The sequence below is a fragment of the Podarcis cretensis genome (assembly GCF_951804945.1).
Source record: "Podarcis cretensis genome assembly, chromosome: 5".
In the NCBI taxonomy this organism is placed as follows: domain Eukaryota; kingdom Metazoa; phylum Chordata; class Lepidosauria; order Squamata; family Lacertidae; genus Podarcis; species Podarcis cretensis.
In genome coordinates, this window is record NC_137174.1 from 17852484 (window position 1) to 17873397 (window position 20914).

At 41.3% G+C, this 20914-nt stretch overlaps 1 protein-coding gene across 15 annotated transcripts in view; it reads right to left on the minus strand.

Annotated features, from left to right (window-relative positions):
* The window catches only part of KCNMA1 (potassium calcium-activated channel subfamily M alpha 1), a 559506-nt gene that overhangs the window by 86942 nt on the left and 451650 nt on the right, over positions 1 to 20914 (minus strand). For 2 of the 15 annotated variants that reach the window (XM_079976989.1, XM_079976990.1), the window contains exon 20: positions 1442 to 1729. The exons of the other annotated variants lie outside the window; for them this stretch is intronic. In XM_079976989.1, the coding sequence (XP_079833115.1) occupies positions 1442 to 1729 (288 nt within the window). The remainder of the gene's footprint in view (positions 1 to 1441; positions 1730 to 20914) is intronic. 15 annotated transcript variants of the gene reach the window in all.

Genomic DNA, 20914 nt, shown 5'->3' on the forward strand with positions numbered 1-20914 from the left:
GTCTCAAAACATCTGGAGGGCCGAGGTTGAGGAAGCCTGTTCTATAGATCCCCCCCCCAAACACACACACCTCAAGTTTCTCACACCTCTGAAGTCTGGAGAACTCTTAATTGGTTGTGAGTAATGGGACTTGTTCAGAAAACTGGTCCCAAGAACAAAGCTAAGAATGCAAAACACTGAAGGCAAGCAGGTCTCATTATGGTGTCCCCCCCCCCCCCGAGCTTCATAAACTAGCTCTGGATCAGGCGTCCATTGTGCCAGTTTAACCTAAGCTGACATAATTTACACCAGCTTTCTATGCTTAGGATGGCCCAATTAATTGTTAACACTGCATATTTATTGAACTACCTTTTAATGAAAATGTGTTCCTTTTTGCTGAACTGATAAAATTATTATTGTTTGTTTGTTTGTTTAACTATTCTGGAAAATAAACCAACATCAATACATGTACAGAATTATGCAGGCTTCCTTTTATCAATTCTGAAATACAGAGGTTCAGGAATCTGACACAGAATATTGTAGGATCTGAACTCCCGTCCCATAAAATCCAAGACTTCGGTTTTCTAGATATCTTTGATTGTAATACATAATATACAGTACCATCCTTGCAACAACCTAGAGCTTACTTTTGCCTAATAGGCACAGCATTAAACGGTTTTATCTTTTGAGGAATACTTGGTGTAGGAGAAGCATCAGACAATGGCTAATGAGGCTTCAGATACTATGATTAGACTGCAGTTTAGCTTTAAAGTCACAAGGATGTTTTAAAATCTTTGATTATTCATATATATATATATATATATATATATATATATATATATATATATATTATTCCAATGACATAACCTCCAGACAATGTTTCATGAAGTGATTTAAGATGTGCTGGTAATTTTAATGGCCTTTGTGCAAAGGCGAACATCTGAAACAACATCTTACTTGGCTTTTATCCTCAATTCTTACTTTAAGCACATTCAAGAAAATGACTTCAAAGAAGCAGTGGTCAAGGTCTTTAGCTATTTCAGTTATTTTAATACGCTTATAAAAATAAATCTGTCACCTTCATTGTCTCATCTATGTCACCAACAACACAGTTAACAGGGGCTTTTAACAAAACCCAACTTTGCTGATCCCAAAGTAAGTTGTAACAGCTAACAAGATTAATCAAACATTAATGCAAACTTGTACACTTGCCAAGCTTATTGATGAAAAAGGTAAAGATTTCAAAGCCAGCCAAACAGGAAACACAAAACCAACCAGAAACCATTAGTTGACTAGCTATCTCGATTAAGGTATTAATCACTACATCTGGAGAAACTCACATCTGCAAGGACTTAGCTGAGCATTAGTAATGTCATTTTCACATTGAAAATGTTCAGATTGCACAACCCATGCACAAAGCAGTATCGGTTGCCTGATGCATCCGGCTTATGGGGCTACCTACAGAGCTCTCGGTTCAACCCCGGCTTTTTGTTCGGGTAATGGCAGCATTTGGAAGGTAGGCTGCGTGCCCTTTGCAGTCTACAGTAGGAAGTTTTTCCATGCTCAGCAGAGTTAAGGGGCAGCAGCGAGGGATTGCTGGGTAGAAGGAGGGCTCCTTTGCGGTTATTAACAAGCGTAACTGGTTCCGGGACTCCATCAGTGGACTTGATGCCAACTACTGCATGGGTACATGAGCTCTTGGACTGAACTGAGCGGTTTGAGTAACTCGGTTTAGCTTCATTCTTTACCTCTAAACAATAAGGAAAAAGCGCAAATTAATGCTTTGTGCATTAAAAAGACTGCCCAAACTACACTGATGTATCAGGTTTATGTGGCAACCTTGGGCTTGCAGCAGTTGCCTCCGAACCCAAGTCCACACAGGCTCCAAACTGCATGAAAAGGGATTCACCAGCTTTTCATTAAACTTTTTTCTCCATGTTCTGAACCTCCCCCCCGCCCCATCACAACTACAGACTCTTGTGCTGCGTTGTAGTCACCATGGAAGATTCAGCATGCAGGTTTTTGGATCCTGGCCTACGTGTGTGGTCAGCTTCATTTATTCTAAAAATGTACTTTTGCAAAAATAAATATATGAGGTTCATTTCACTATATTATCATCATCTGTAAGCAATAATCCCAACCTAGAGGATGTGCATCCAATGCAATCTTTACTTCCCACATGTTGATAAAATCTATCTATCTATCTATCTATCTATCTATCTATCTATCTATCTATCTATCTATCTCTCTTTTCATGGCAGAGGAGACAGATTCTCTCAGTTCACCCAAAATAACAGGGGAAGCATCTATGAATATGCTAACAGAGCTAGGTAGCTCCATTTACAACATTTTCAGGCACTTAATCATGAAATAAGCTTTATTTGATGGGACTAAATGAAGTTGAATCCTGGTGTCCTGACTTAACTGAGTTGCGTATTGGATTATACAACTTCATCTTCAGGCTGGCTGGGTGGCGGGGGGACTACTAATGTTTCTGGACTATTGCTAATGTATTCCCCCCCCCTTTTTGAAGATGCACACTTGCACAGCATTGCTAATCCACCCTTCATCCACCAGGATCCCAGGGCAGTTTACAACTGGGACATTAAAACAGCAATACTATAAATCCTAAAACAATACTTCATGCAAATAATGCTATACACAATTAAAATTAGCCATATTATTGTAGCAAACTAAGAGCTTTGTTTTCAGCTAGTTTCCCCCAGCGTTCCACCCCCAGGTCTGTGTGATGAGACATGTATTCTAATGGCATCAAAAGCCTAGTAGTGAAAGTGCTGGACACCTCTAAGGGGAGGAAGGACCCCCCGTCTTCCATATCACCAATAAATAAGCTAAATTCATTGGTGGAACAACAATTTTAGATTTTATTTTATTTGGTTGCGTTGTTATTTAGACATGGTTTAAATCATCATCATTTTATTATTTATACTCTGCACATCTAGCTGGGTTTCCCCAGCCACAATGAGTGGCTTATAGCATGTGCATAATTCTATATTAAAGTGATTTGAGGTGCAATCGTCTTACACGTTTACCTGAAAATAACCCCACTGTATTCAATGTGGCTTACTCATAGGTACATACATATTTGCTTGAGAGGAGGAGGCCCCATGGAGTAAGCATTTATAGGATTACCTTGTCATTTTAACCACCCTCAATACATTTGGGCACCTGAGGTGAACCACAAATTGGTGCCGTCCCCCACCCACCAAGGAAGAAGGGGTGAGTGAATATATCTACACCAGGAACAAGGGTGGGAGGAGACTAGCAGCCCTCCTATTTGCAAAGAGGCCTCTGTAGAGGTGGCAAGGGGAAGGGCTGTTGAGGAGACAGAAGATCCAACAGATCAGGCTGTGGCAGTAGTGAGCGGGTTATTCCTTGGTGTCTGAATCTGCTGCCCCTTTGGTTCCTGATGCCTGAGGCAATCTCCTCACCTTGCCCCATGGGTGGGCCAGCCCTGTACAAAGCCATGCTACACTAGTGATCCCAACTACTTCAAAAAGCGAATAAAGCACATGAAGAAATTTCAGAGTAATGAAAGCAAACTTTTATGCTTATAAATATATTATAATACTGGTAAAGAAAAGGGAGCACAGGGAACTTGTGTGCTGATAAGCACGTATCTTTGTATGTACAGGAAGGTATGCAGAGTTCTGCAATCAAATAAGTAGCTCACAAGTAAATTGCCGATTGGGATGTATACATAGAACCCAGATGTCAACCAGTTGCTTTCTAGAAACAGGAAACATGTCTCTATCACAGAAAGCTTATCACATGCTATCTACACCAGATACATTAAAGCTTGAAAGAGTTATTCCGGTTTGCTTTTTAACAAATTCCATATGAATGGCTTAATCCTGTGCCCGCCAAATTCAGGAGGGGGGGGGGAATCAAAGTTTTCACCGTTAACATTTTGCATCTGCAGCCTTGCTCCAGGAGTAATTCCTCAGGGTGCATGCATGTGAACATGTTTCATCTAAAGGTTATCTGAAAGACTTGCTTGTGTGTTATCTTATGAATGGCAGTATCAAGGATGCCAGCCATGACCTTTATTTCTAGCAAAGAGTTAATAACGCAGATGGCATCTTGGTTTCATATGAGTGTACCAACAGGGATCACTCCAGGAGCTACAACTAGCATAAGACCTAAAATGCAATGAAAATGATAACTACTATCATGTACCCTTTCTAGTTTATACAAAACCCTTGGACAGAGAGGCAAAGCAAAGCTAACTGTGAAAAGACAGTGCGCACAGGTAGGCTAGGTGTAAAAAGTGTAAGAGGTGGAGTTGGTGGAGCTGCAGAACCCAACAACGCTGAAAAACCAAGGTAACCTTTTCCAGGAACAGTCAAGGGAAGACTGAACATCCCTACCAGATATGGCCCTCCCTAGGTTCAAGAAGACTATAAGGAGAGCTCAGCTGGGTCAGAACAAATTTGCACTTAATCTAACACCCTGTTTCCACTGGTGGCAAACTAAATGTCTCTGGGAAGCCCATGAGCAAGGCTTGAAGATAAATAGCTACTATCCATATAGAGAAATATACACATTCTATTTGCCTTTTCACAGTGGTTGCCAATCTGGTCCCCTCCAAATGTTAGGAGTACAACTTTCATCATGCCTGACCACTGGTCATGCTGGCTGGTAAAAAAGCCAATGCAATTCTGGGCTGCATCAATAGGAGTATTGCATCTAGATCAAGGGAAGTAATAGTGCCACTGTATTCTGCTCTGGTCAGACCTCACCTGGAGTACTGTGTCCAGTTCTGGGCACCACAGTTCAAGAAGGACACTGACAAACTGGAACGTGTCCAGAGGAGGGCAACCAAAATGGTCAAAGGCCTGGAAACGATGCCTTATGAAGAACGGCTAAGGGAGCTGGGCATGTTTAGTCTGGAGAAGAGGAGGTTAAGGGGTGATATGATAGCCATGTTCAAATATATAAAAGGATGTCACATAGAGGAGGGAGAAAGGTTGTTTTCTGCTGCTCCAGAGAAGCGGACGCGGAGCAATGGTTCCAAACTACAAGAAAGAAGATTCCACCTAAACATTAGGAAGAACTTCCTGACAGTAAGAGCTGTTCGACAGTGGAATTTGCTGCCAAGGAGTGTGGTGAAGTCTCCTTCTTTGGAGGTCTTTAAGCAGAGGCTTGACAACCATATGTCAGGAGTGCTCTGATGGTGTTTCCTGCTTGGCAGGGGGTTGGACTTGATGGCCCTTGTGGTCTGTTCCAACTCTATGATTCTATGATTCTATGGCTGGTGCTGATAGCTGTTGAGTCTATAGAGGTAGCAACAACTCCACACCACTGCCTTTTATTGGTGTGGAGTATGCGATGCACAGGGATGCAGGTGGCGCTGTGGGTTAAACCACAGAGCCTAGGACTTGTCGATCAGAAGGTCGGCGGTTCGAATCCCCGCGACGGGGTGAGCTCCTGTTGCTCGGTCCCTGCTCCCGCCAACCTAGCAGTTCAAAAGCACGTCAAAGTGCAAGTAGATAAATAGGTACCACTCCGGCAGGAAGGTAAACGGCTTTTCCATGCGCTGCTGTGGTTCGTCAGAAGTGGCTTAGTCATGCTGGCCACATGACCCGGAAGCTGTACGCTGGCCAATAAAGCAAGATGAGCGCCGCAACCCCAGAGTCGGTCGTAACTGGACCTAATGGTCAGGGGTCCCTTACCTTTACCTTATGAGATGCACAGCAGCTGTCCGATCACAGCTACATTAAACCCTGGACAAAACGCATGATGTGACCTCATCACCCAGCATGTTTCTCCACCCCTCCTCCATTTTACTGGCTGCCACTTGGCAAGGAGACTCAAGAGCACAATGAGTTCATGTCACACATTTTGGGTTGCTAGCCATTACCAGGAAGAGGGGGGAGAACAAGATGCAAGGCCAATGTCTTTGGCGGCAGCCCATGTCTAAAGAAACTAGTCCTAATCTAGGTGTCTAATCCATGCATGTAGAGGGACATAATTTTGGTTATAACTAATTTTGGCCTGCAGAAATCTTGTTCCAGAGGCACCCGATGTCATTAAAGCTTGAGTTATGTAAAGACAACTCTGGACTTTCGTTGGAATTTTCTTTCCTTGATATTTATTTGCTACATTCAAGTTAATTTTAATGATAATCAAGTCCCGAAGCATTTTTTAAAAAGTAACCAATGTAGATAATTGGGTATTTCCATGCCTGTGGCACTCTCTGCTATATTCCCTTTGAATGTGCACTTGCCACAACTAAAAAAAAGGGGGGGGCTTTATGTAGCTTTAATTTAAATGTAACAAGGCAGAATACCAGCGCAGCATTTTGAAACAAATGGCTGAAACTAGCTCCTGCATGATTTGCCTGGAAGCAGCGCCAAGAATGCATTTAAAATAAAATGATTAAAAAAGGAAGAAAAAGGAACTCGCCCACTGCCAGCATCAATATTCTTTGGAATTGTTCAACATCCAATAATCACTGTGTCTCCAGATGCCTATGGAGTATTAATCTGCATTAATGGCAAAAACCTCATATTTATTTCTCATCCTACTCAAGCATTATGAGCCATGAAGCATAGCATAGCTGTGTTTTCCACTATTTCTTGCCACACCCTAATCATAGACACTATTTTGTTCCCTCCCCTCAATTTACAGTTTCTTACCTCTTCTTGAGGAACCAACAAGAGCAAATACTAGGCTTCTATTTTCTGGCAGTTTACATAAAATCCCCCTTCAGCTATTCTCTGAGCATGTTAAACAAACATGCAAGGGTGGAGGGTGGGTCAGTGAGAATCTATGCCTTAGCTCCACCCGCTATTCTCATTGACCTCCATTAGATGCACAGAGACTGACTGAAGTGGGGAGCCCCCCCTGTAATCATCCACCTCTGATTTGTGGAGGGTAACAGGAACAATGACAGGGACAGAGCTAGCACACTAATCCCCTTTAACAACAACCCCCCCCCCCAAAAAAAAATCTTATTTAACATGCTTAGAGAATATGCCTTGCTGGGTTACGATGAGCTACGAATTCTGAAACACACACACACAAAAATGATCAAGATTTCTGGTGACCAAAGTTCGGTTTGATTCAGGCGTGGGCAAACAATGCCTGTCTTCCCATTTTTCAATGACAATGCCTATTTAGACTTATCTACTTATGACTCTGTGAATCAGGCATCTGAAAAGACTCACAACGGTTCCTCCAAACTGTCAGCTATTGCTGTGATTTTACCCAGCACCCTCTGTACAAGACAACAGATTAACCATTAGACTAGATATGTTGAAAATATACAGCTTCAACCTTTCCCCAGCTAGCTCAGAGCGATGTATGGATGATTATTTCAACCGTCAGCTGCCGCATAGACTTAAACCCCTGCACAATAACTCCTGGATTCATCTGCCCCTTGTCAAACTCACACAGCCTTACTTTGAATATACGTGGTATGGCAGTTTCACTGCGGATCTAGAATAATCCAGACGGCCGCTGTCTCTTTGTTAACAGGAAGTTGAGCTGATGAGTTTGTAATGCATTTCTTATCAAAGGTAGTTAAAAAAAATGCACTCAGTCGGTCTGGGTTGGAGTTTATCATATACTCAAAGAGAGTTAAATCAAAACATTTAATTTTTTGTTCGGAGAGATAAAAATTCCTTGCAAGTTCCTTAAAAAACAACGAAAACAAACCCTTCCAGTTATTTGTTCATACATTGGCCATTAATACTTCAGTTTCTTTCCATTTCCGAAGCAAGATAAGTAGCAAATAATTGATTATCAGAAATACAGGGTCATGATATAAAGTGTTTGTTCTCTAAAACAGTCAATCTGAATGAAAGGGAAGGTTTGCAGACTTGTTTAGGATTGATGCAAGAATCTGTGAATTTCTTTTCCCAATGAGAAAAACTAGGAACATTGGTTGTTGCACTTAAATGTCAGAAGGTTTGAAAATATCACTCTCAGATCTGTGAAAGGAAAACAAGGTGAGGGGACCAGAACTGTACACAGTATTCCAAATGTAGTCGCATCATAGTTTTGCAGAACAGCATTATTATATTGGCAGTTTTATTGTCAACTCCTTTCCTAAGGATTCCTAACATGGAATTTGCCCTTTTCACAGCTGCCACATACTGGGCCAACATCTTCATCAAGCTATCCACTATGACACCCAAGGTCTTGCTCCTGGTTAGTCACCAGATCCCATGAGCGTATATGTAAAATAAATAATAATAATAATAATAATAATAATAATAATAATAATAAATGTCCCAACATGCATCGCTTTACACTATTTTTCATTGAATTGCACTTGTCAATTGACCACCCATTCATTCATTTGGAGAGGTCCTTTTGGAGCTCTTCAAAATCCCTTTTTTGTTGTTTTAATTGTCCTGAGCAATTTAGTATCATCAGGAAACTTTGCCGCCTCACTGTTCACTCCTATCTGTAGATCATTTATGGTCAAATTAAAAAAGCATATGTCCCGATATTGATCCTTGGGGGGGATTCCACTTTCTTCACCTGTCCATTTATTCCTGCTCTGTGCTTCCTGAAACTTATCCAATTCCTGATTCACCTCTAATCTTATTCCTTGACTACTAAGCTTACTGATAAGGTACTTTGTTGAAACGTTTTTGAAAGTCGAAGCACACAATGTCAACCCAATCATTTCTGTCTATATGTTTGTTGACACTGTCAAAGAACTCTAATTGCTTCCTGAGACAGATCCTGCCCTTGCAGGATACTTCAGTAACACTTGTTCTTCCATATACTTGGTTATTTTATCTTTAACAATACTCAAATTTTCCTGTGATAAATATTAAGCTAACCAGTCTGTAATTTCCAGGATCCTCCCCCCACCCCCAATTTAAAAAATGGTGCTACATTGGCTAATTTCTAGCCACATTTGAGTTATTTGAGAACTATCAGGTAGATGCCATCTGGCCACAGTAATTTGTCAGTTTTTATTTTGCCTTTAGGCCTCTAACTTAATCTCTCATTGCCATAATTTGCCTCAGTTCCACTTTCTCTTGCTGCATTTCTATGTCTGGCTCACCTCATTCCTCACTTCTCCATTTGCTGTCTCACTGCTGAAATTTTGCAAAGCATAATGTATACTGCTGGCTCAGGGCTGGGGCTGGTATCAGCCCCAGAATCCTTGGAGAACTCTAGGGGATCTGTACCCCAGAAAAGCCCATGGGCACTGATAAGTACCATGAGCTTCCTCGAGTGGTGCTCTCAGGCACTGTGGGAAATTTTAAATGGTGGCGCATAGCCACCAGGTAAGCCCAAGGCCATAGTTTCCATCCAACTATGGCCCAAAGCCACAGTTTCCACCAACTTAATAGGGGTCCCATAGGCAGCACCTTGTTGAGGGCCCCCTCAAACCTGAAGCAACCCTGATCAGGATCCCAAATGCTGCACATTACTCCCTCTGCACATTATTCTCTCTGCACATTATTTTAGTCCCTCTTCCAGTGGTAGGTCCTTGTAAACCCTGGATGTTCTTCCCCAAGGGAAGGAAGACCTTTCTGCTCATACGCAGGGTTGGCTGTTGCAATCAGTTAAACAAACAATAAAATGACCTTTTCCCCACAATGTTCATTATATCAATGACTAGGCCAGTGGTCAGCAAACGTTTTCAGCAGGGGGCCGGTCCACTGTCCCTCAGAACTTGTGGGGAGCCGGGCTATATTTTGGAGAGAGAGAAAAAAGAGAACAAATTCCTATGCCCCACAAATAACCCAGAGATGCATTTTAAGTAAAAGGACACATTCTTCTCATGTAAAAACACGCTGATTCCCAGACCGTCCGTGGGCCAGATTTAGAAGACGATTGGGCCGGATCCAGCCCCCGGGCCTTAGTTTGCCTACTCATGGACTAAGCAGCCAAAATTCTCTTTCCCCAGTACTCCAGCAAACAATCTAAAATGTGAGAAACAGTTGTGCACATGCAGAAATGATGGTGCCAGGTGCAGAGCATCAGTTGCAGGTTGCCAAAAATGTACACAAATGACATTTTGCAGCATAGTTGGATTGGCCTACATATTATGCCCCTATAGGTAGAGACATAAATCTGGGTGCTCAAGAATGCAGCCATCACTCTGCTTTCTAACTCACATATGCCCACACTAAACATCAACTGCTAATTTGTAGGAAATTAGAATCAAGCACAATTTCCACTCTGGCACTTTTATGGCCTTATTGAACCATGCATATTTTGGGACTTTTGTCCTCTGATTCCTTCATTTTGCCTTTTCAGGCCTTTCTACAGTGCTGACTTCCTAGTTTATGAATCACTGTCTGTTTATTCAAGTCATTAAAGTGCTATTGGCAAACTGTCCAATGAAAGCTTTCAAAGATATCAGGGGGCATTTTTCTCTGTCAGCTTGACAATCCATACATGTCCATGCTGCCGTGGTATAAAAATGTTATGATTAAATTCTGTGGATGAAAATTCTACAGCCATCCACCCACTCACACATTAGTACTATTAAAATGGAACAGAAAGTTTCAGCTCTACCATTAGGTAGAACAAGGCCAGCTCTACCATTAGGCAGAATATGCCGACTGCTTCAGGCAGCAAAGGCAGGGCAAGGGTACAATAACATACCCTCCAACCTTTCTCCGATAAAAATAAGCACATCCTACCATACCCTCCAACATTTCTCCAAATAGGAATGTCCTAAGGGAAAGCAGGACATTGTGGGATCAAATCAGAAACTAAGATGGCTTCTGTAAACAGCCTCATTTGGAAGAGCCCAAATACATCTGCACACTCAGGACTTTATTTGATTTTCCATGACCACAATCACCCTATAATTACTGGGGGGGGGGGCTGCCTGCCTAGTAACATAATATTTAACCTGAAAAGTTAAATATTAGAACTTTGTATTATGAGCTACAGTTAGACTCCACCCATTGGACTTTCGCTTGTTCTACTGTTCAGTTTCAGTTCTGTTCTCTGCGCAGTCACCAACAAAGAAGCATTCTGGGTTGCCAAATTAGTTTATTCTGCAGTTATTATGAAGGGAATATGAATATTCTGCAGTTATTATGAAGGGAATATGAAGGGAAGAGCAGGACTGGGTGCTTACTGCTAAAGGCTGAAATAAAGAGAAAACTTAGTGATCTGGAAAAAGCCTACCCTACGTTACCCTATGTTTTAAATTCATTACAACCTTTTCGTTCTTCTTCTTCAGTAACTGATGGCAAAGGATGAAAGCATCCCTAGAGAAATGAAAGCACTGCTGTGCACCCTACAATTAGTTAGGCCGTAAATCAGGTCCAATTTCTGATTTTCTCAAAAGCACAAGATATTTTCAGAAAAACCAACCAAGCAACCAGTAAACTAAAAAAAAAAAAAAAAATCAATTGATTCCACAATGAGTTTCCAATCTCTCAATAGGTCTCTGTATAGCAATTGGTTAAAAAGTTTTTCCTTGATTGTCCAACAGGAAGGAAAATCTGAAGGTCACAAATATGACTAGAAGCAGGGACCCTCAAGAAGGAGTTAACAATCCTACTATAAAGTATTTTCCTCTCTGTCTTTCCCTAAACTTGCAGTATGGTTTGTCTTTTGGGTGAAATTTGAGATACCCAATTCTTTATTTTAAGAGGGTTAGCTACATTTCTTAAGGTGCTCTATGATGCACAAATTCACAGCCAATGTTGGGAGAAAATATATATTTCTCCAGAGAAAATATATGAAGGCTTTCCAAGGTCATCAAGAGCATTTCAATAAGACTCAACAATACCGTATTTCTCATTAAGTGTGTGCATATCTAAATCATATCCTTAAATTCAGGCAAACATTTTTTCTTAATCTAAAATAGATTTTTTTAAAATGAATGGCACCATGGCTCTTTTCCAAGACTCTTTTGTAAATGTAAGTTTTCAAACCTGTCTTTAATGTATTTATTTAATAATAAAATTATTGCTATTATTATTATTCCTTCTTAAAGCTTAACAGTCTCAGACTAAGCTGTAGGATTAAGATTATTTGCATATTTGGGTTTTTTGAACTGAGATACACAAAGTGTCCTTCTCTTAATATATAGCTAAGAAAGACATCCTCTGCCTTTTGTCTTGTTGCCTGAGAGAAGGTTTTGACACCAGCTACAGGAGACATGGAAGCAAGGAGTTGCAGCATCAGAAGCATTAGTGGGAACGGGCTGCGATTATGTAGTTCTGTCAAACTGTACTAGTGATCTGTCCTGCTGCTGTTGTCTGCTAGACACTAATGGAGGTTGCACCTTTGTGGCTAAATAGACTGCACAACGATCTATCACGTTAAGGTCAGTGAAGCCTCCAACATGCTCACAGGTGGATCATATTTAAAATGGAATCACCTACAATCTACCAGTTACTTGTACCTGGTGTCGTTAACTATTTATGCTCACCCAGCCTAACCAAGTTTATGTGGGCGAGCATAAATGAAGATATATACAAGTACCTTGTTGCCAAAAAGAAAAAAGAAAGAGGGGAAAGAGGGAGAGAGAGAATAGGGCCCTTGGTGATTGTTCTGTTTGCCTGGATTTAGAAGCCTTCTGTTTATTGTATACAATGTATTTGACAGGAAACTAAAGTTATTTAGTAGAGAGGGAAAGGGTCCAGCAATACACACATGGATACTTCTCTATAGCACTTAGCTATAAATCTGGAGTCCAGCTCAAAACTCCTTTCTTACTATCAGAGACTGAAATAATTCTACCCTGGACAATGGAGTTAACTTACTGTGCAGGATGTGCGACTAGCTTGGGAGAACATACCAGTAGGCATTGAGACCACAGATGCAGACAAATTTTTGATGCATATTTTAAGATGTACCCCTCTAAACCTTTCGGACTCGGGAGCTACCTTTAATCCTTGCCTGAAACAGGACACACACAATTGATTTTCATTTTTTAATATGTACACCTGCTTGCCTTTCTCTCCCCCCCCATGCTCTCTTTTATCACTTTCTGTCTTTCTCCTTGCCTTTCTCCCTCTCTTTAACAACAATCTAAGAAACTGAAAAAACAGAAAAATCCACCTTAAGAGTGCAGGGCCGGCCCATGCATGAGGTGGACTGATGCAGCTGTCTCAGGTGGCGGAATCCTGAGGGGTGGCACCTATGCCTGCCGCTGAAGAAGTGGCAGCAGTGTCTTTCAGCAAGATCTTGTGGAACTCTCACAATTGCTCACAAGATCTCACCAGAAGCTGCTGCCACGCAAACCCCAGTACATGATGCTTCAGTGGCAGGGATGGCACCTTCTTGTTTTGCATCAGGCGGCAAAACAGAATGGGCTACCCCTGTTACACTGGGTGTGATTCACTTATGGGTTTCAATCTACAACTCCACTGTGTTTTCATTTCAAACCAGTAATGAAATGTCTGGATCTTTTTAGCAGGAATATGAGCAGAAATTCACTGTTAGGAAGATCTGTGAGATAATCCAATTATATTACTGTATCAGCTCTTGGGGGCAATCTATATCTTACTGACTTTATTTATTTAGCTTCGCAAAATCATTCCTTATTATTTTGGCACTGAGTGTAGTTTTATGCTAAAAAAGCTAAGGGCCACTTCACACATTTTTTTAAAAGCCATATTGGATGTAAACCCAAACCTGTAAAATATGAATGCTGTAAGCAGGTCTTTGCAAAGATGTACACCAAACAGGGTACATGAGCTGGAATCTGCGGCTGTCTATCAATAATGCATTGGGACAAACCTGGGTTTGTTGCACAATGTGTGATATGTAATAACCTGCATCTCTTGTCTGGGATAGCTCAGTTGGTAGAGCATGAGACTTTTAATCTCAGGGTCGTGCGTTCAAGCCCCACACTGGGCAAAAATATTCCTACATTGAAGGGGGTGGACTGGATGGCTCTCATGGTCCCTTCCAACTCTACGATTCTATTATTCTTCCCAGGTGAGCATCTAGGCTTTTAATACCCTTTTTTTCAATTCTGCTACTTTTTATTTGCCAGTATTCACAGCATCCTTTCATGATTTCCGAGGCCAAATTATATGTCATCTGTGTGCCATAAGTAGAGGTATCTATGATTCCCCCCCCCCCCCCGTGGTTATGGTAATTTCTTCCCACATATGTTCCTCAAAGCCTGAGCATCTCATGAAAAGTGTTGTTAAAGTACTTTATTTGAAGCAGCTTCCGGTGAAGTAGCATTGATGTTTGCCTCAGCACATTCTAGAACCAATGCACTTCCCCTTTATATATGTTTTGGCTCCTGGAACCCAAAATTAAGGAGATAGGGTCAGGTTGTTTTTTATTTTTATGATGATGATGATCAGTACTTTTGTTCTAAAAAAATGTTTAGGGGTACTCTCATTTTCCTACTCATATTGAAATACTGCCCCTCAATGAGGCCAAACTTAGATTCACAAAATGTTTAGGGGTATGCGTACCCCTGCACCCCCCCCCAGAAAAAGCACCGATGATGAAGATTACAACATCTACCCCATGTTACATTACCTATTTGATGTGTTTCTTTGTTTTAAAAATACAGGATTATGGAATGGGGGTGTGGGAACTGAAACAAATGCTAAGATTGTGTCACATACATTTGGCTGTGTGACATTCTGACTTGAGCCAGCAGTATGGAGTAGGTTAGCAATTAAAAACAAAACCCTACAGCAGGCTTCCTCAATCCCGACCCTCCAGATGTTTTGGGACTACAATTCCCATCATCCCTGACCACTGGTCCTGATAGCAAGGGATCATGGGAGTTGTAGGCCAAAAACATCTGGAGGGCCAAGGTTGAGGAAGCCTACCCTACAGTTTGTGAATCCAACAGTGATTGTTGATCAATCGAATTTCAAGCAAAAACTATGATGGATAAGCAGTTTATCAGGGGGTGGGATATGTCCTTACTATTTATGTTTTGCAATTTTATATGTGAAAACAATTCAGAACTTTTTTAAAAAAAGAAAAAGAAAAGCAAAGCTGATTCGCACAAGCAAATGAGGCAAACCACTCAAAAGCCCATCCCACCATGCACAAAATGGATTCTGACAATGGATGCTATAGTCAGGTCCCAAGGATATTATCAGCTAGCATCAGCACACTGGTTTAGCAAAGAGTTTTTGGTGTACTGTAGACAAATCTGGAGGGTTTGGATTATTTACAGAGTGGGGCCAATGAAGTTAGCCCATCTCTAAAGCAAGCACTGCTGTGAAATACAGGCTGTTGTTGGTTGTTACCAGCCATTGAGGTTCAGCGGATCTGGCAATTTTCACCTACAAATCTTAATATACAAATTATATTTATACATCCTTTAAAAGGTTATACAGTATAAGGAAAAGGTAAAAGTTGCCAGTTCAGAGCACACAACCCTCTGAAGCATTTGTTTCCCATTAGCAAAGCTCTTTTGGCTTCCTGCCAAAGGATAACCCTCTGACTCTGTTAGGTTTCAGGGGCAACTCTATGTAAGACACTGTATAGCAGGCTTCCTCAACGTCAGCCCTCCAGATGTTTTGAGACTACAATTCCCATCATCCCTGACCACTGGTCCTGCTAGCTATGGATCATGGGAGTTGTAGGCCAAAAACATCTGGAGGGCCGAGGTTCAGGAAGCCTGCTGTATAGTGATTGTAACTAATGAGCAAATCACATACAGTGGTGCCTCGCAAGACGAAAAGAATCTGTTCCGCGAGTCTCTTCGTCTTGCGGTTTTTTCGTCTTGCGAAGCAACCCTATTAGCGGCTTAGCGGATTAGTGCTATTAGCGGCTTAGCGGCTTAGAAAAAGGGAGAAAAAAGCGAAAAAAATTCGTCTTGCGAAGTGCCTCGAAAAACGGAAAACCCTTTCGTCTAGCGGGTTTTTCGTCTTGCAGGGCACCACTGTATTGAATGTGCTCCATTTAGCTACGCGGCGGCACCATGAAGGCAAGTCAAGACTGTGGGCAATGCTTCCTACCCTCACTCTGAATGGATTAATACTTCAGCACACACACACACCCCTCAAAACTCACAGACAGGGGTAGTTTTCATACTGAGGAGAGTTTCAGTGAAAAAATGGCCCTTTTTGGCTCAGCTCAATATTTGCTTACATGTGGCATAATATAAATATTTATGTGCTTGTGTGTACATTTAGACAAGTGATAGGCATGTCTAAGTTTTCAAATGTGTTTTAATTGGAAAAAAGTAATTCTTCTCTCTCTCTCTCTCTCTCTCTCTCTCTCTCTCTCTCTGATTCTTAAGGTGGCAGCACCATCTGCTGGTATTATCTAGTAGTCTGAAGCTACCCCTACAATCTTTTTTCTTTACTTTCCCCTTAACTTCTTTCATGAAATATACCCTAAAACAGGCACATTTCTTGGCCACCATTAACGATAGGACTTTCATTAACAGCTTTCAAACACAGAAAACATAGCTTACTCCATTACCTCAGTTACGTCTTCCACAAAAGGAAGGAAATCTTAATAGCTCCGAAACCTAATACTGGTATGGAAAGACTGGAAGTCACAACAATTAAGCATGCAAACAAGTAGATAAATGAATTATCCCATTTCAGTAAAAGCTTGCAATTATAGATGCCATTGGATTGGATACTGAAATTAAATACAGCTCCTGAGAAGAGATGGTGGGGAATTTCACATTAATTGAGCTTTATTGCAAACTCTGCAATATTCTTCACTCATTTTTCCAACTACGCAAGCCAGTCAGGTTTCTTGCGAGTATCAGCAATATTTAACACACTTAACAACAATGCTTTTGAACCCAGGCCATTATATCAGTGATACTCTGGGGTTTGGGGAGGTAATTGTTTTGGAGTTAGGGTCTGATCTGATGTGCTAAAATGTGTATTCCCTTGAACTGTGCTTTAGCGAGGTAAAGATGGTTAGATTCCTTGTTAGATTTCTCATCCTGTCTCCCTACCAATATAGCTCTATATTACATGGTGGGGTGGGGGATAGAAGGCCATGCTTAATAGTACTAATAGATTATACAGTAAATACACAGGCAAATACATTTTAAAGGAAAAACTATTCTCCGAACATCTCTCAGAGGTATGTGAAGTAATCCCAGAGCTCCCCCCCCCCCCAGCCAGAGCTCAGTTTTAGCACCTCTCAGGTGGGCACAATGTCCATTTTAAGAGAATAGGGGAGAAATTCATGGTGAGCTCTGGTGCCCCTTTTTCAAGGAAAAATAGCACCGGGTAATCCTATCAATGAAATACCCCACTAATTTACGCAATCAATGTTGCTTAGGAGTCTGTGCCCTGGGACCAAAAGTATCATGATTAGGTGCATGGCAGATGGAAAGTAAAATACTATCTATACCACAAATAACCATGTTATGTGGTGGGCCCAGCATTATCAGTTTTAGGCTGGGTCACACTTTACTATTACTAAAGGTCAACTAAAGGTCAACGGAAGAAGAACACAGCATTGCAATGTTTAAAGTAGAACTATACAGATACGTGGCTCCTCAGTAACACCAAAAACAAAAAGATTCGAAAAACGGTTAGAGCCAACAACACAATTGAATAAACTTTAAAAAACAGCAAAACAATATGCTTTGTTCAGCTGCAAACACAAGCCCCACTGAATTCCTAAATATATATATCTAGAAAGAAGAAAGGGACACATCAAAATTAATGTGATACTACAAGACAGACCAATTACAATACCTCTGGGGGCATGCAAATGGCTACTTGACGATGGGCATTGAATAACTGTAGCAGTACTGTAGGTCATGATATCCATTACAGCTGTCAGGAGGATAGAAAACAATAATGTTATTCTCACAAACCACCCAATCGGGCCGAGGTCATATAAGGTTAACAAAAGCCGAACTGCAGCGGTCCAAGTTTGAGTTACATCAGCGCTGTCAAAAGACCAGCAGAACAGAACTGTAAACCCCACCCCTGTTCATGACACAGAGGCCTCCAGAAATACGTTACAAAATATGAACATTTCTTTTTCATGATTACAAGATGGTGGAAAGGGAAGTCAGAAGAGATGTCTTGCATTTCACAGAAACACACTGCACCTCCAACACCTGAAGGCCAGGATTTGCCCACATGCAACTGTGTCCCAGAATGCAGGCTTTTCCTTTATATCCCATAAAATTCATTGACAACTCAACCACCCACTACCTGCACAGCCTCACTCCTTCATCTCCTTATCATTGTCCCAGTTACATTTCTTGGTTTGACACTACAGTGTGATGAAACATTGGGATCCATCTTCTCTATATATTTATATTGATTCCTGACATACACCATTACAGGATTCGGTGCAACATAGTTCCATTTTCTTCTAAATAAACCCACCAACACCAGATTTGTCAGTGAATGTATTAATGCAACAAATAACCCCAGTTATAAATACTGAAGATTAAATCTGTAAAATAATAGTAAAAAGTGGCAATAGAAGAAGGCAGAACTGAAGCATATTTCAGCAATATAGAGTAGCAGAACATGTGTGGCCTATCATTTTTGGTAAATGACGGCAAGAGAGAAAAGGCAAAGTAACACAATAAAATGGAGCTATGGGTATGTGATAGCTAAATCTGATTACATTTGCAAAAGAGAGAGAAAGAGAGCTCTCCCATAAAGAATATATTCTAAAACATCCACCAAAGTACATAGTACTTTGGCTAGAATTGATTGTTATGGGGGAGCCCAGACTGGCAATTTCATGAGTGGAAAATAAACTGTAAGCTAAGAAATCTAGCAGTGATAACTAATGGCAGTGATACTTACAACGGCGATTTGATCTCTAACAGAAAAAGTACTCTAAAGGATGGATGTATGCAGCCCAGGTCATTTTTCCATATAAAAACAAAATAGGATCAAGGCACTTCTGCGAAATAACAAACGGTTGCTATACGTTTCCACTGATTCAATCGCTAACAAAAATATTACACCGATAACACAGGAATGGCTCCAGAGGGTAGCAGCAGACTACTTATGATTGTGACATGAAGGAAGGAGAGTGTCATTTCACATATATCTGTGAAATGTGATGATGTGTTTTAAAACTTATGGAAATGATCCTTTCCTCCCTCCCTCTTTTTAAAAAACAAACACCTATGTCAGAACAATCACCTAAAACTTCATTCTTCAAATGAGTTGAAGTACAAAGTCTGGTTATTACGGGTGTGCATGGAACATAATGGGCATTCCCTCTGCAAAAGCTATGAGGCAACTACTGGATTGTGCTGCATTGGGGGTTTGTTGGATGAATTGTTAGTGTACTTTGAATTATCCTGAAGGATACACAGGTTCGTCTTTAAGCCTTCTTTTAAAAGAATTTTAATTTCATGTGGGTCATCTACCTCCAACTAATTTATTTGTTCTTTGAAATGGAGGTATAGGAGAACAATGACAGCAAAAACAGCTGGCTTGTTTACCTAAGATACGAAAAGGAACAACACCCACCTGCAGTATATGCTAAGAGACTTCTGAATTCCTCCTGGATAAAATGTTAAGGCAATGGACAGTCTCTGGAGGGACATGTGAGACGTAAGCCTGGGGGCTGACTAAAAGCCTGAAGGGGTTCTCAGGCAATTCCTCAAGCTATCTTTGCAAAACTTGTGATGCTTTCTATTGACCCGTCTCAAAAGAAGGAATCTCAGGGGGGGAAATTGCAGAGGCAAAAAACACACCCCAAAAGGCAATTACTAATAAAATCAGTCAACATTCAAAGCTTATGAAGAAAGAGAAATCCATAAGATCTGCATGAAATATGTTTTTGCCTCGATTCCGGGCAATGGGTTTGGGATGCCTGTTGAAAGGTTTTGCTAATGCTATCACTTGCAAGCAGATTGACTTGATTACCTTAAAACCACAGCGTATACGGCAGGGTCCGGAAATGGACTTTTCCCACCCTGAACCTGCAGACCAATCTGAGAGGTGGGCAGGGCCATCATATCCACCTGTCAATCATGTGACGTCATTCTGATGTCTAGTGACAATTTCAGAGGGGCTTGCTGTCAGCAATGATCAGCTGAACAGGGCTGACAGCAACCCCCTTTGAAGGCATGCTGATTGGCACGGACAGCAGCAAGCCCCTTTGAAGTCCATTTGCAGACACTTTTTTGGCTTCAAAACAATGCCTACAAACATGTTTCCTCTGCCAACAAGCAAAGCTATCTGGCAAAGTTGGCATGCAGAGGGAAAATGCCCATTTGCAGGTAGTGTGTAAATCCAAATTGCACCTTCAAACAGGCAGCCTCAAAGGACAGCTTGCCAAGGGACAACCAGGAACACATTTTAAGCTCCTGGTTGTTCTTTGGCAGTCACATATTTACCTGTCCCACACCTGATGTCACATATTGTCTGTTTGTTAGTTTAACTACGGCATGAATTTTGAAAATATTAGAGCAGCATACTTGGATAGCAACAAAGGACCATGTAGTCAACAGCAGGCAGCAGGGGCAGACTTTGGGCTCTCAAATTTCAGCGACACCCTGTGCGATGCTAAGATTTGGTGCCCCACTGCTTCTCATGTTCCATTTGACAGCATTTTTGTGAGGCTTTCCATTCGACAGCCTGCAGTGTGGCTGATCCAGTAGCATTACTGTAGAACCACCTCTGTGGGCAGACCTCTACTTTGCACCCAGTGCAAAAGACATACACTTAGAATGAGAGAATTATAAGTCCAGGATTTTGTTTTGAGCACCAGAGCTGAATACCCATGCAAACATCAACTCATGGTTACCCCAGGCTTCCTCCATTTCAGCATCATAATTTATAGCAGGGAGTGGGTCTTTTGGTTGCTGTTTTTGCTAAACAATTGGGAGTCAAAATGCTTGATAATCAACTGCAAATCACTCAAGAGATCCGTCAATAGAGCCAGAGTACCTTCTGCCTACTTCATTTCCTTGCCCAGTATTCCGTTCCCAACAGTGATCAACTTCCAGTAAGCCCACAAGCTGCAGGGCACATAAAGCAACAGTCCTCTTTCACTCAATGCTCACAAGTGTCTCTTA